The sequence below is a fragment of the Bactrocera tryoni genome, chromosome 4 (genome assembly GCF_016617805.1).
Source record: "Bactrocera tryoni isolate S06 chromosome 4, CSIRO_BtryS06_freeze2, whole genome shotgun sequence".
In the NCBI taxonomy this organism is placed as follows: Eukaryota; Metazoa; Arthropoda; class Insecta; order Diptera; family Tephritidae; genus Bactrocera; species Bactrocera tryoni.
In genome coordinates this window covers 16457126-16472618 of record NC_052502.1, presented here as the reverse complement: position 1 = coordinate 16472618, position 15493 = coordinate 16457126, and the positions used below count along the sequence as shown (strand labels likewise).

The following is a 15493-nucleotide window of genomic DNA, read 5'->3' as shown; positions in this document are numbered from 1 at the left end:
CTACTTATTGCTTGCCGCCTGAAGGTATGCAAAATAAAAGCAACATATTTTGAAGTGCAGCGCTGCTGACACAATGTTGCAGGCGCAACAGCTTAATGTTAACGTAACAGAGCTGCGTTAGATAAAGTTTACAGTGACAGCAGGTAGTTACGATACAGTGGTGTCGTGCGTGGGAGTTTCTGAAAAAGGGGTTTCGAACCGAAAAGCAAAAAATTTAGGTTTTGAAACTGATTTTTACTAACAAGTAAGTTGCTTTATGAAGTTTACTATGAATTAAAAAAAAAAGTCACGTGTCCAAAATATCAAAGAGAGGTTAGATGGAGTACCATTTAGTACCATTAATGATACTAAGGCTGAACATAACAAATTCTAGATATTCAAAATAATCTATTATCATATGAAGTGACGATCTCAATAAATATTTTTAATACCGTTCTAATATTTATGATAATATTCTCAAAATTAGATTTTTCCCTGTGTTAAATTTTCGCAAACTCTCGAAATAATCTGTACATAAGACTTGACTAAATTTAGAAAGCCTTAAAAAAGTATTATTTCAAAAACAACAAGAACATTAGCAAGAAAATTGACGTCACCGTAAAAAGTAAGTCGAAAGACCGAAATTTACGAAAACGTCTTTTTTCAATGAGGCAACCTACTTTTGAGTTTTTTGCGATTATTTGTGATTACAACCACATTTTGTAGCACTTCTAAGAGCGTGAGAACAGCAACGATTGCTGAGGATGAAAATATATTCTCTTCAATAAAAGCTTACAAATATTTCTATTTTTTATATTTTACTTATGTATATGTATGAGATGTGTGTAATAAATTGTTGCAGGTAGCATGTTACAGCATGTTTTTAAACCAAAAACAAATAGCCAACTAAAATATATATTTTGACCAAGAGGGTCTGGTATGCCTCTTGGCTTGCCTTCATATGTACCTGCAGCTGTGTATCTATGCCTATGTACATGTTCTGAGTATCTATTTGAGACAAGCTATGCGCTAACGGAATCTGTCAAGCGTTTTGAATTTTGAGTGCGTTTGCTGTTTGCTCTTTATTTGTGGCAAAAACAAAAATTTTTGTTGTTAGACAAGTTACCGCTTTCTTATTCACCACATTCGTTATCATTTTGCTCGTTTTTTGCTTTTGCTCACTCGTTACTCGCTGCTTTCTTTACATACATATATGTACATACATATGTATACATTCATATATGTTTTTAATTATATTTCTTTTTCAGTTTTTTGTAATTTTTCTCTTGCTTTTTTGCCACTTGTCTTTGCTACAGTGCAAAAGTAAAGCAAAAGTGTTCACCGTTAAGGATTATTTGAATAAAATTTGTTGAAAATAAAGTAAAAGCAAAGGAATTCGCGGGAAAGCGTAATGAAAGTAATTTTTTTTTTGCAGGCAAATATGTTTTTTTTTTTTTGAAAACATATCAGAGTGATCGTCTTTGCTATACCCTCGCTGTCGCAAGCCTGCACATATCAGCTAAATGGACAATCATATTCGAAGCCCTATATGAAATACGCACACCTCAGTACCTCAGAAATATCGTTATGAGTTATTTTAAAATAGAAAGCTGATCTGCATCACCAACGAATGCACTAAGAGCTATTTTATTTCAAGTGGAGTACCATAAGATTCAGTATTAGGTTTTTTTTATGGAATCTGGTGTATGACGCGGTGCTGAGAATTCCATAACCAAAAAACGTTAAATTAATCGCATACCTGGACGACTTTACCACTATAAGGCTGTAGCTAAACAATTTGATGACCTCCAAAATTAATGTAATGAATACATAAATGATCTGCGCCAATGATTTTCGTCCATGAGTTTGGAATTAGCTGGGCACAAAACTGAAGTATTGCTCATAAGCACCAGAAAAATTGAGGAAAATATAACTCTCACTACTCTCACAGCCACAGTTGACCTATTAAGGGGTAATATTGGACTCAAAACTGAAGTTCAAGCAGCACTTGGCATACACAGCCAATAAAGAAAATACGATTTATGTACAATGCCTTATCAATAATGATGGCAAATAGAGGCTGTGTGTGCTCCAGCCGTTGACTTCTAATCGCAAAAGCCATGAACTCAGTAATAATACATGCCGCTCCAGTATGGTTATTGGCGCTATATATAAAAGCGTACGACAGACCAATAAATGCGGTGCATAGACTCACAGCAATTAGAGTAACAAGTGCTTTCCAAACTATATCCACCGATACAGCAGAAGTACTAGTCAGTATGCCGCCCTTAGACAACCAGGGAAACGAATTCACGAGATTATATGAGCTATCAGAAATCAAAATAAGCGGGAAGAGAAGAAAGAGCATTATTATATGGCAGCAACGGTGGCAACTTCAACCCAAAGACGGTGGACACACAGAGTTATACCTGACATCCACATGGATAACTAGATAACATGGGAATTTTGATTTCCACCTGATCCCAATATTAAATATACAAATTCAAAATGACGTCAGGAATTTGTACGCATTTATGTATCAGTCCTATGACAAGTGGCAAGCTGTTCGCGAAGCGGCAACTTCCATAAAGACTAAATTAAGGCAGTTACAACAGAATAGGCGTCAGTGCGTGCGTGCTATAGAGCATACGTAAAATATCTTGTCACTCTCACGAAATAATAGCTTATCTGGTGGTTCCGTGCGAGAGTCTTGAGTAGCGAGTAGGTCAGGTTTAGCAAATTATAGTTCCGCACTCCAACTTTCGAGCTTCTCCCTACTATATAAAAGAAAAAAAATACTGCAGGACGGTTTTGGTCATCACATTCGAGCCGGATGGAAATTACTAACGACGATGCATGCAGAAAGTGCAGGGATGTAGGTATGACAGAGACGCTGGAACACGTTCTATGCTTTTGTACAGCATTATCTAGAACTCGTCTTAGCTATCTAGGCGCCTCGTAGTTCAAGAGACTAAATGAAGTATTAAAATTAGATATCAAGCGATTTGTAAAGTTCGTAAAAAGCGTTGACGTCCTGTATGACAAATACTTCAGATTAAATTAAACTTAACCTCAATCTGGCTTTACAAAGTACGTCTCTTTATCAACATTCCCCTACCACAAGGATAATAACAAAGCCTTTAAGTTTACGTTTCGCGTACGAAATTCAGTTAATCTTTATTCTATAAAAGTATGGCGAATCCACATATAACAGTTAGTTTTGCAAATATGATATAGCCCAAAGAAAAAGTTTTCTCCAATTTCATAGTTCTTATGTAGTAAATACATAAAATATATTGTTATTAAATATAAATAATACTTTGCTTCCAGTGATAATACCTTTGAGTTTTGCCCTCAAAAGTATGCTAAAAAATATTATAACTTTGAACTTTGCTCTTAAAAGTATGCTATGAAAATATTATATTTATTATAATCTCATATATTATACATTTTTAATTAATTACTGCTATTTTTATATAAAATATGCGTTTTTTACAACAAAAAAACCAAATACTCTTACGTGCTTTACTTTTATAAATTTAAAAAAAACTCGTTAAATTCGCTAGTTTTGCGCGAAAACATGAAAACTGAATGCATGCAAGAGAAATTTTAATTTAGTAGAATTTCAAATAACGGTAAAAACGAATAGCTTACTAGAAAATTTGATTAAATGGTGCGCAACGAACGCAATAAACAATTTTGCTATTTACAAATGCATAGGTACTGGACACAAGCGCAGGGCGGGAGCGGGGCGGTAAGTTGGCTGAACAGCTGGGCGGTTAAGGGACCGAGTCAATGCATGTTAGTGTGGGTGTATGTAACTTTGGCTAAACTGGTAAACTAATAAAATGCACAACGGGTTAGGCGAGAACATAGCGGAGAAATTAAAATTAAAATCAAAAGTAACAAAAAGTTGTAACAACAACAACAACCATGTAGCGCATATGTATCTGTATAGACTATACGGCATAACGGTAAAAAATTGAGCACACGGCAACACGCGACATTTATGAAATCAAAATCAAAATCAGCAACGGAATGGTAAAATGTTCTAACGCTACAAAAACAACAAGGGGAAGCTAACAAAAACAAATGAAAAAAAAAATCGAATTACCAGCGAGTTATTAAATAAATAAAACGGCGAAATTGGCGGCAGAAAATAGCGCGCGTGAGGTTAGGCTGTGTGGCAGGTGGTATGTATAGTATAAGTAAAGGTATGTACATATGTGTGAATATAAATGGCGGCCAAATGGGAAATAACTGATATATGTCTACGTGTGTTTGTGTTTAGATTTTTTTATTGTTCTTAAGCGTGTGTTATTTATTTAGCAATTTTTGATACGGCAAACATGCAACATGGCAAACATAAAATGTCAACCGAAAATTTATATGGCAACGCGAGGATTTTTTTCGCATATAAAATTTGGCGGAAATGCAAAGGGAAATTTGAAAAATGGAAATTTCGTGCAGATTTTTATAATTTAATTTTTTTCTCTACCAATGTTGCAACAAATTTTTACAATTTTTTTTTGGAGGTGGGCGCTTTTTATGGCGTGCATTTACAAATTTTTTGTAAACCAATTTTGTCGCAGAAAATTGTAAATTTTGGCACTAAAATTGTTAGTGTTTTATTTTATTTTATTTATTTTTTATTTGAATTTATTTTTTGTCGTGGGCTTGGGGAGGCTATAAATCAAAAATGTGCACTTTGTTTATTTAAGCTTAAAATGTTTGCAATTGAAGCTCTTACGCTATTATTTTATGTGTTTTTTCTTTCAACAAAACTTATCAACGACAGCAACTGTTAAACAAAACATCGCCATTGGAATCAAAAAAAAAAGTACAAAACGTAATCATAAAAATATCCTAGTGATTATATTGTATAGAAAAAAGTAAACGTGATGTACGTAGATATGTAGTAGGTAAACAAATTCATAGACAAAGAACACGACGAAGAGCAAAAAACATATTTAATAAATATATTTGCATATATAATATATTTATATATAAATATATATCGAATATATATGGTGGTATTTTATGTAGTAGTAGTAAGTAGTAAGTAATGTAACGGTATCATTTGAATTTGAAAATCGAAATCGAACAGGAGTGAAAACGTCAACAAAAGAAAAACTAAACACTTTTATCACTTATTCTTATTTTTTTGTTGTTTTTGCTTTTTTTCATATGCAAATTTAATAGAAAGGACAAGCCTTTAAGTTTACGTTTGCACTTACCGACTCGTGTGTGGTCAGGCGATAGTCCAAATCGCCGCCCAAACCACCGCCCGCCGACGCCGAACGCGGCTGATGCATGTGACGGCTGTTGCTGTTGTCATCCTCGCTGCAATCGATCTCCTTCTTCAGTGACTGCGGATTGCAAAGAGAAGTATAAAATTAAAGGCAACTCAAATCCACTAAAACTTCCACACAAAACTCACCAGCGGCACGGACTGCACTGGTCCCAGACCGGAGGTGCCCGCCAGCGCATCACTGCCCGCTGCGGCAGCTGCTGCCGCCGACGAGCTGGGACTCATGCCCGCCGAGGTGGAGGGCAAGCCGCAAACGCCACTGCTGCCGGGTCGCTCAATGCTCGCCGCATCGCGTGGACTGCGCGAAGTCGCACGCTGTTGTTGGTGTGTGAGATCCGAGGCGAGTATGAGACCGCCGCACGATGTTGAGCTGGTTGCAGCAGCGGGTGTTGAGCGCGCCGACTCTGGATCACCGCCACCGCCGCCACTGCCACCCCCCAGCGGTGAGGGTAAAGCCAGCGCAGCCGCTGTGTGGCTAATGGCTGCGCCGATTTTCATATTCAAACCCATAGCATCGTTCGAGCTATTGTCCTCCACATCGTCATCTAGATCCATTTCTTCGTCGTAACTGTCGGGCTCTTCGATTTTCTCCACCACGTCCAGCACACTGCAGGAGCCGGGTCGTGCGGGCGGCGAATCGAGCGCGGTAATACCGTGATGCGGCTCATCGTCATCGTCTTCATCGTCCGAGTCATCGCGTCGCCGCGACGGTTTGTTGTCGCCATTACCGTTATTGTGATGCGCCGTCTGCGTGCTCATCCCACTGGCAATGCCACCACCACCGCCGCTGCTCGTCGTATTCTTATTGCTGCTGCTATTGTTGTTATTTTTGCTAATGGCATGCGTCGTCGCATCGCGTTCTTCGCTCGTGGCACGCGCACCACCATCCTGGCCAAGTGTTGCGGCTTCGGCGGCACTGCGCCCCTGGTAGAGATCAAGCGGCAGCGGTGAGGAGTCGCGTTCCGGTGACATTTGTTGACGCTTTGTGGGTGGCGCTGACGATGACGGACTACCGCCGCCGCCGCTGCGTTCACCGCTAGCGTCACGTTTTTGCGCTGTAGACGCCGTAGTGGCGGAACCGGCGCTGCTGCCGGCGCTTGTGCTAGACGTGGACGTCGTTGATGTGGAGGCAGACGCTGTGGCAGCTTGTTGTTGTTGCTGTTGTTGCTGAGTGACCGCTACAACGGCTGCGGCAGCTGCAGCCACAACGGCAGCCGCTGTTGTGCTGACTGGCGTCGTAGTTGCTGGCGCTGTTATTGCGTTCGCGGTGGCGTTTGTTGAGGCTGTGCCGGCTGCGGCGGCTGGCGACGAAGCGGCTGATGTGGCTAAGTTTGCGGCTGAGGTGGCTAACGATGTATTGGACCCGCTCGCTAGCGCTGTATCGACGGGACTGTCACAAGTGCTTTTAATAGGTTGCGAATGCGGTCTCAGGCGATCCGGTTCACGTTCTGGCTCTCTGAGTGTTGTGTTCTGATTGGTCATCTCTGCTAAGCCCTTAACCTAGGTATGGATTAGAGAGAGAGTGGATGGTTTTAGTGAAAAAAGGACTTTAAACTCGGTCCTTTTTAAAAATAAAGTAAACTCGGTCTTTTTTTAAAATAAAGTAAACTTGTTTTTTAAGCATTTTAAGTTATCGTGACTTACTTTTAACGACTCGGCCGTTTTGAGCAAAGCCGACAACTGACAATATTGCACGTTAACTTCGCCCTTGTACATGAATTCGACTAATGTTTTCAGTTCGGCTAAGCGCACGTCCTTCAATATCACAATTGGATGTTTTTCGGGGTGGTCCAGAAAAAGGCTCTGGAAATACGAAGAACAGGCCGAGAGGACCACCTGCAAAGAGAAAACAGAGAAGAGGAATAATTAGTTGATACGTGTTTAATGTTTAAAAGTACAATATGCAGTTGAAAGTATTATTTTTGCCTTTCTTCTGACATAAAATAATAAGTTTAGTAACAAAAAAAATTTGAGCGCCACTAAGACCCGATTTATATTATAAGTAGTTCTTTCAGTATTTGTTTCATAATATTTCAAAAATATTTACCATATTTCGAAGTCGGAAAGCTGACAAGCACTGACATTTCTTGCAGTTTAGTTCTTACGATACTAATATAAACGACAAACTGTCAATTTCTGATCTCTAAATGCCAGTATGTGTCATATATACATACATATATGTATGTAGTATATATAATATATTATATATAATACATAGATATAATTATATCCATAATTGATATTATTTTTATATAATTTAATACAGAAAATACAATCGACTTACTTGAAATGACTCAGTTTACTGTCATTTTTATGTCAAACGTTGTCATTTTGTTTAATAAATCTTTCTTAAATTATCTCTCTTCTATTTTATGTTATACAATAGTGGAAAAAAGCTTATACTCTGAGATTTTTCTACCCTGACATAACGCACTATAGTTGAAACCAATTAGAAAAGCTGGGTTTATCTAATGGGTGGTTTCCACTATGACGTATTTAATGACAGAGCATGTCATATTCCTAAATTATTTGAAGCAGAAAGATATTACTATTAACTTCAACAAATTAATAGTCCATAAAAAGATGGTCTCTCATTACTATTACTCTCCTCTAAGTGTGAGTTATATAATTACCATTCCAAGATGTCAGCTAGTCTCTTGTGATACTTGTCATTTTGTTAAAGAAAATTTTATTATATTATGTTTAGTTCTTCTGTTTAGTGCTATATGGAGAAATGCTTATTGTTCGTAGATTTTTTCCCTCGGCATATTATACTTTGAATCAAGTTAAAAAAATGGATTCATGTAATGTGTGGTTTCCACTATGAACAAAACATGTCATATTCTTAAGTTATTTGAAGCAGACTTTAAGGAAAGTGATCAGGGATCTTAACTCAAGGAAACGGGTAATCTATAAATTTTTGATAGATAGGGAATCGCTCACTCCATATACCTCCTCTAAGTGGTATTAATATAATACTCATTACAAGATCTCAGCTAAATACTTGCTCCACGGTGTAAAGGCTTTACATCCTCTGCAGCTTTAGGCACTTGCTAAAGAGTTCTTGCCCCAAAATGGGTCTTTTACAGAGTGTTACACGACAATCTCACGGAATTTAGTTAGTTAGGAAGTTCTAGACCAAAAACAAACTCTATAAGTCACTCAATATTCCCATCCTGCTTTATGGGGCCGAGGAATGTACGATGACAACATCTGGCGTTAAGAGTTTTCAAGAGAAAAGTTCTGCGGAAGATTTATAGTCCTTTGCGCATTGGTCACGGCGAATATCGCATTCAATGGAACGATGAGATGACTAGGTCATGTCGTCCGAATGGACGAAGGCACTTCAGCTCTGAAAATATTCGGCGCAGTACCCGCCGGAAGAAGCAAAAGAAGATAAAGAGCTCCACTTCGTTGGAAAGACCAGATGAAGGAGGACCTGACTTCGCTTGGAATCTCGAACTGGCGGCAAATTCCGAAAAGAAAAATCGACTGGTCCGCTGTTGTAAACTTGGCTATAACCGCGTAAGCATTGTCTACGCCAATAAAAAAGAAGAAGGAAGTTTTGGAAGCTTAAAAGTTTGTGACCATCACAAAAAAAGTCATAAATTTATTGGAACTATTTTGTATATCAACCAGGAAAAATTGGTTTTTACGACCAAATAACTTCACTACAAGCAACTAATTGAATTTGTTCACACTTAGGTACAAAATATCATGCCACAGTGATAGTCCCTCACACTAGTACCACACAGAAGATTGCTGATAGAAACAAAAATAAAATTGAGCAAGCAATCAGAATTAAGGAAAAATATTTTGCGCCCAAGCGCACCACCAATGCACTATCATAAATAACGCAAACACAAATGCAATTGGCCCACTTTCGGTCCGGCCGGCTTGCTGTGGCAGGGTCCACCCAACCGGCTGCGACGCTTCGGGACGCACTTTTGGAGTAATTGAAATTTCCCTAATGTGTGCGCTGTGGTCGCACAACTAACCGGCGAGGCCAAATATATGGCGGCAAGAAAATATAAGTGTACACCCACACACACACACGCAGGCGACGATGCATTAGTAAATATGTGCATATAAATTTCATAAAGCTCATAACAATTTGGACAATTGTTATTGTTGTTATTGCTATTGCCATAGCCATTGCGTTAAAATATTACGCTCAACAGCGTTGTTAGTGTTTTTAAATTTATATAGCTTTTGTTGTTATTTTAGCGCTGATGTTTTTCAATTTCCCGCCGCATGCAACGATTTCCTTTATTTACAACCTCAACAAATCGTTAGCGCCTGCGCAAAATGCCCAAACAACAACAACAACAACAGCAAAGTGTATGTTGCACCAACGCAATATATGGGCGTTGAAGCGAAAAAGAACCGCGGCAAGGAGCAACGCAACGCCAGCGAACGCATGCCACAAGAGTTACGCTGCGCGTGCGAGTGTGTGTGTGTGTATGAGGCTGTGGTTAAGGTATGTGCCGCCGCCAATGTTGCATTCATTTTTTGGCCCGCAAGTGTGCACGAAATATGCATCGCATATCATTGCCTACCCCAAGGCGTTGAAACTGTGTGTTGTGCTGCGCAGCTGGTTGCCGTTCGCGCGCTCTGCCTTGCGTCTTGTGCCTGCGATTGTGATTGTGTGACTGTGGCGCGCTTTTAATTTGCGTGAAGGCTTTGCGCATGCGCACATAAAAATCAACGCAATGCATAGAAGTAGCATGTGGCAAGCATAAAAAAGTGGATGTATAGCTGGTGGACTGCGTGAAAATCCCCAAATGACCAAAAGCGATTTATTTCGAAAATAAAAGCAAAAATATTGTTCAAGCATAGAAAACAGCTAGAGCACTGTTCTTGTCATGCATTAATAATTATTTAGAAAATATTTTTTTTCTTTCTCAAAAGCAAAGAAAACTCGTTCTCCGCAAACTTGCTACAAATTGTTGCACTCAAGTCAGCATTGTTCGTTTGTGCGCATGCGCGGCATGCTGTTAACGCCTTCACCACTGCCTCAACGGCCACAGGCGGCAACAACTTTTCCAAGTCCGCTGCTACACATTGCACGTGTTGCACTATAACTGTCCACAAGTTGTGGCAACGCGCTTGCTACACAGCGAATTTATGTTTTTCAACGTTGTTGCTGCTTTTTTGCAACATCGTTTTTTTTGTTATTTTTATTTTGCCATTAAATTTCGCATATCATAAAATATCATCGAATATTTTAGTGGTAACACTCCTTAGTTTTCACCAATGCGCTGCAATGGTGTGTGGGGAAAATAAATTTGGTGGAAAAAGAAAAGTGTCGACGCCTGAGGAAATAAATTCTCTGTGTTGCCGCCAAGGTGGGCCGCTTGCTGCAACAAAGGCGCAAATAAGTGTTCGTATATATATTTCAACATTATATTGCGCACTTAAGCGCAGCGACTAGCACTAATAACAACAACAAACACTTTTATTTAGGGTTTTATTTGGCGGTTATTGGTATTTATGCGTCCAATAAGCAGTTGTAGGCTCATTTTTAAGAAAAATTTGTAAAACTAAAATGCAAATCATTCTTAATAAAATTTAAAATAATAATAATTTAATTAAACCATAGAAACAAAATATTTCTGTATATATTTACTTAATTTTATATATGCTTATTCAGGCCTTTTTGAAGATTTTGAAAAAAGTATCTGAATATTATTATTCTTAATGTTTTCCGTGCAGTGTAGTTTTTTTTAAAGTAGGAAAAATCATCAAAAGCTAGCCTAACCTATTTCCAACTCCAGACTCTCCAACGGAACCACATGATTACATATTACATCGTGGATCTCAACAACATCGTTTGAGTATCGCACTAAATAAGGGGTGTGAGTGTCTGCATTAAATCGCTTATTTCAGCCGTTAACTATTCCTTGTATGCCATATTCATTTCATTAAGTGAAAAAAATATTTAAAAAAGTCGGGACTGAAATCGGGATCCCGAAGTTAATATTTCGGAATTTGAGTACATGTCAACAAAAACTATCAATTTAAGAAATAAATAAAAAAATGCAAAAAAGTTTAGTAAAAATTGGGACTAATGTCGGGATACCGAAAATAAAATGTCGGGATTTTAGTAAATGTATGTATGTATACAAAGAGCGTCAACTTCAAAAATAAACAAAAAAAACTCAAAAAACGTGATTGAAAAAATCGGGATCCCGAAGTTAACATATCGGGATTCGAGCAAATATCAACAGAAACTATCAAATTGAGGAATAAATAAAAAACGCATAAAATTTAGTAACGATTGTGACTAATTTCGGGATACCAAAAACCGAATTTCGGGATTTTAGTAAATGTATACAGTTGACAACTTCAGAGGTAAAAGAAAAAACTTATAAAGCCTGAGTGAAAAAATCGGTATCATGATCGGGATCCCGCGGTTAACATTTCAGTATTCAAGAATATGACAGCACAAACGTTCAACTTCATGGATAATTAAGTATAGAAATCGACGTCGTTTTAAATGACCTAACAGCCCCGAAATACTTATAATTTTAGTCGCTCCTCAGTTCCGAGAAACCAAATCAACCATAATATAGACTTTTCTCAAACGATCCCTTTGTTATACATATATGTATGTATGTTAGACACATTCAGTACTGCATTTAGATTTTTACTTTTCTGAAAACAAATTCGACCATACTGTCAACTTTTCTCTAACGATCCCTTTGTTATATGGTATACATACTCAAGTAGTTGGTATATGTAGTTAGCCCTCATGTTAAATTAGTTAGTTCGGTCCTCCATTTAAATTTTTGAGTCATATTTTCAGCTAAAGCTGGAATGAGGTTCAGTCCTTCTATTAGTTCTGAAACTAAAATGTTCTGTTCGCTTAAGGTTCTGAAGTGTTCTGAAAACTTTTCTGTACAATCATATTAAAATTATAAAGTTTTCAGAACACTTCAGAACCTTAAGTGAACATAGAGTTCATAGTGAAAGTTCAGCTGGCCAAGCTTATTAACAGTCGAGAAATGCATGAATACTTCTGATTTTCAAAAGTAAAAAAAAAATTCCTTGATATTGTGAGCAACTTGTTTTGAACGTGGGAATTGACCCACTGGGATCCGTCCCTGCTCAGAACGATTGAGCTCAAGTAACCATTTCAACAAAAACCGTTTTTCTCCCAAAACAAGTACCTATCTCGTATTGAATTACAACAAAATGTTTAAATTACATCTAAAACTCTCCCATAATTAAGGAAAAGAAGTATTTAATTCTCTTTACGGCGAACTTGCTTTTTGTGGGGTTTTTACTCTAACTTATCTACTTATTTGAGATTTACACTGTACGTGATAGATCTCGTAAGTTTTAAGCCAGTTCGCTTTATACCAATGCCTATGGCGTAGTTGAGAGAATCAAATATGTAAAGGGAAATATTTCATTCACTTTAGCGAATAATCAATGTAATTCTCAATAGGTTTATAGATTTCATACTTTATACTTTAGTTATATACAAGCGTCAATCAAAATACCGAGTGCTACGTGGAAATATGAAAAAAGAATAAAATTTTGATACCAATTAAAGTGTAAGATAAATAGATGAGGACTGCAAGGCGACCTTAGGTCCATTGTGCCTAATTTAGGTGCAACAACCACAAATAAGTCTACAAATAATTACTTTCGATATGTCAACTACTCCGAGTTCTGAGTACTCTAATGTATTGAAGATCAATTTTATTTTGAAAATCCGCTGTTTATTCATTTAAACATCAATTTTTGAGTTTTTTTTTGGTATAAATGGCGCTAAGGACTTTTATTTGAAGGGTTTATGCTTTGGCTTTGGACAAAAGAGACCATCACTTCACGTAAATATTATAACTTCATGTTCTATATAATTTCGATCTGCCGAAGACTACAAATTCTTTTCATTTTGCAAGGAAAGTATACCCGATTATACTAGCCGCCATACTTTATTGTCGCCTATCCCGTTAATCAACAACAATTTCTTTTGCCTATTACTTTATGGCGATCCATTAAATTGTAGAAAAGGCGAACAAAACTATATTTTCTTTACCGTAATGCTTTATGATCGGCTGTCAATGCGAGTTTGCACTGCAATTTATTAAAAATCCAATCTTTCCAGCGATTTCCGCCTTCCCACCGCCAGCATGCAACAACAGCAACAACCAGCTGTTGAGCCAACCAGCGACAGCATTTGAAGATGCCTCCAGCAATCGCCGGGCATTAAATTCACGCTCTCATTGCGATCAGTTGTCACAGCTTCAGCTTTAGCGCCCCTCTCCCCCAGAGCGCCTACATAGTACTTGTATTTTGATTCGTGTTTACGCCTCATACCAATTGCTGGCGGCGATTTGTTGCGATCCAGAAATGTACACTTTCCAGTGGGAGTGACCCCGCAAGCCACAGACACACACACACATACTATAAGTTAAGGCGCATGCGGCAGTCGGAGGTGTCTTGGCGTTATTACGTTTCTAACGTTACTATTAGCAAAATCGAATTTCCTGATTGCGCGACGATTAAGAATTGTGGATGAGAAACATTTGTTGGCATTGGCATTTGGCGGCTAGCAAATCATTGCCGCAACTGGACGGCATACCGACCGAATGGCAGCGCTTAATTGATCGCGCTGTTAATAACGAGACGTTGACGCCCCCAAAGCTAATGAACGCCAATGGCTGTGACTGAAGGCTGCGGCAGCGGCTGTGGCAAGCTAGCAGCTGACAGTTGTTGTTGTTAGTCCTGCAAATGAATGGCAAAAGTGAAAAAATGTGTTGCGTGCACGAAAAACAAATGACCACGGGGAGTGTGCGCATATAAAGCCGAGCGCAGCCGATCGGTTGTGGCAAGCTGCGCTGTGGCAAATTGGCAAGCATAAATTTAAAGAGTTGCTGCCACAACTCCCATTCAATTAGGAACTGAGCGCTGGCAACTGAAGTCTTAACGCAAAAGAGAAAATCAGGTTTAAATAGTAATCGAAAGAGGGCTTTGAGGGGAACTGATTAACTCTACCGGTTTTTGTATGAGAAAGTTCAATGTCTTGCGTATTTTATAACAAATTTCTGATAGAAATTCTTTTATGCATAAAATAATAAATATAATAAAAATGTTTGTATTATTTCGGGATCCCGAATTTACTCGCGAAATCTCAAATTTATGTTTTAAATTAACGAGAAAATTAGGATAGTAGATACACATTGAGACCGAAAACAATAGAATTTTATTTCGGGGCTATTTCGGGATCTAACTTAAAATTGTGATTTTTCGGGATTAAGTATTTTAATTAAAGTAAAAATAATTTACAATGAAAACAAAACAATTTTGTTTCGAGATCCCGAATTCAGCCCCGAAATTATAATTTTAAGAATTTTAATTAAAGGAAAAAAGTTACCCTAAAAACAATAGAATTTTGTTTCGGGACTATTTCGGGATCCCGAATTTAATCCCGAAATTTTAATATTAAGTATTTTAATTAAACAAAAAAAAAAATACCCTAAAAACAATAGAATTTTGTTTCGGGACTATTTCGGGATCTCCAATTAAATCCCGAAATTTCGTCTTATACTTTTCGGTTGAAGAAAAAATTGTGGAAAATTGTGTAACTTTTTTTTATTTACTGCTGTTCACATACTTTGCCACACGTTGCACGCAATAGCTTTTTCTCCCTCTCAATTATTGTTTATGTTTGTGCCACCAGCTGCACGCGCAATTCATAGAATCGATTGCAATTTTCATGTACGCATGCATACACACATACAGCAACACATGCATATCAGCACTTTTCAGAATCATCATCGTCGGTCCAACTCAATGCGGCATTGCGTGTCTGGAGGCGTTGCAATTTCCATTTCAACTCATAAAATCGTCATCAAATTAAAAGTTGCTGTGCGCGTGCGCCGTCAAACAAGCAGATAGATGGCACACAACAAAGTCACATGCACACATGGTTGCAGATAAAAGTAATTCAAGCACAGTTGCAACTTGCAACAGCTGCTGTTGATGCTGCGCCAATGGCTGCTGCGCTGCGACCACACTTGCCACGCAGTAAATTAAGATTCTTATGAGTCCGATTCTTTATAGATACCTGTTCGGTGCAGCTACCAGCGCATTTCACAAACACATTTATTGCTGTTGCCGCGCTTGTTGCTCGCTCACACATGCCACAACATTGCGTATGGGGCAATTTATTTTATTTGTTGTTGCTTT

General features: G+C 38.1%; 1 protein-coding gene across 3 annotated transcripts in view; it reads right to left on the bottom strand.

Moving 5' to 3' along the window:
* Positions 1-15493, bottom strand: part of LOC120775337 (platelet binding protein GspB) — a 376877-nt gene that overhangs the window by 65681 nt on the left and 295703 nt on the right. For all 3 annotated transcript variants that reach the window (XM_040105481.1, XM_040105480.1, XM_040105482.1), the window contains 3 exons: positions 6935-7126; positions 5420-6790; positions 5217-5348 (listed from right to left, as the gene is read on the bottom strand). In XM_040105481.1, coding sequence (XP_039961415.1) covers positions 5217-5348; positions 5420-6790; positions 6935-7126 — 1695 coding nt within the window. The remainder of the gene's footprint in view (positions 1-5216; positions 5349-5419; positions 6791-6934; positions 7127-15493) is intronic.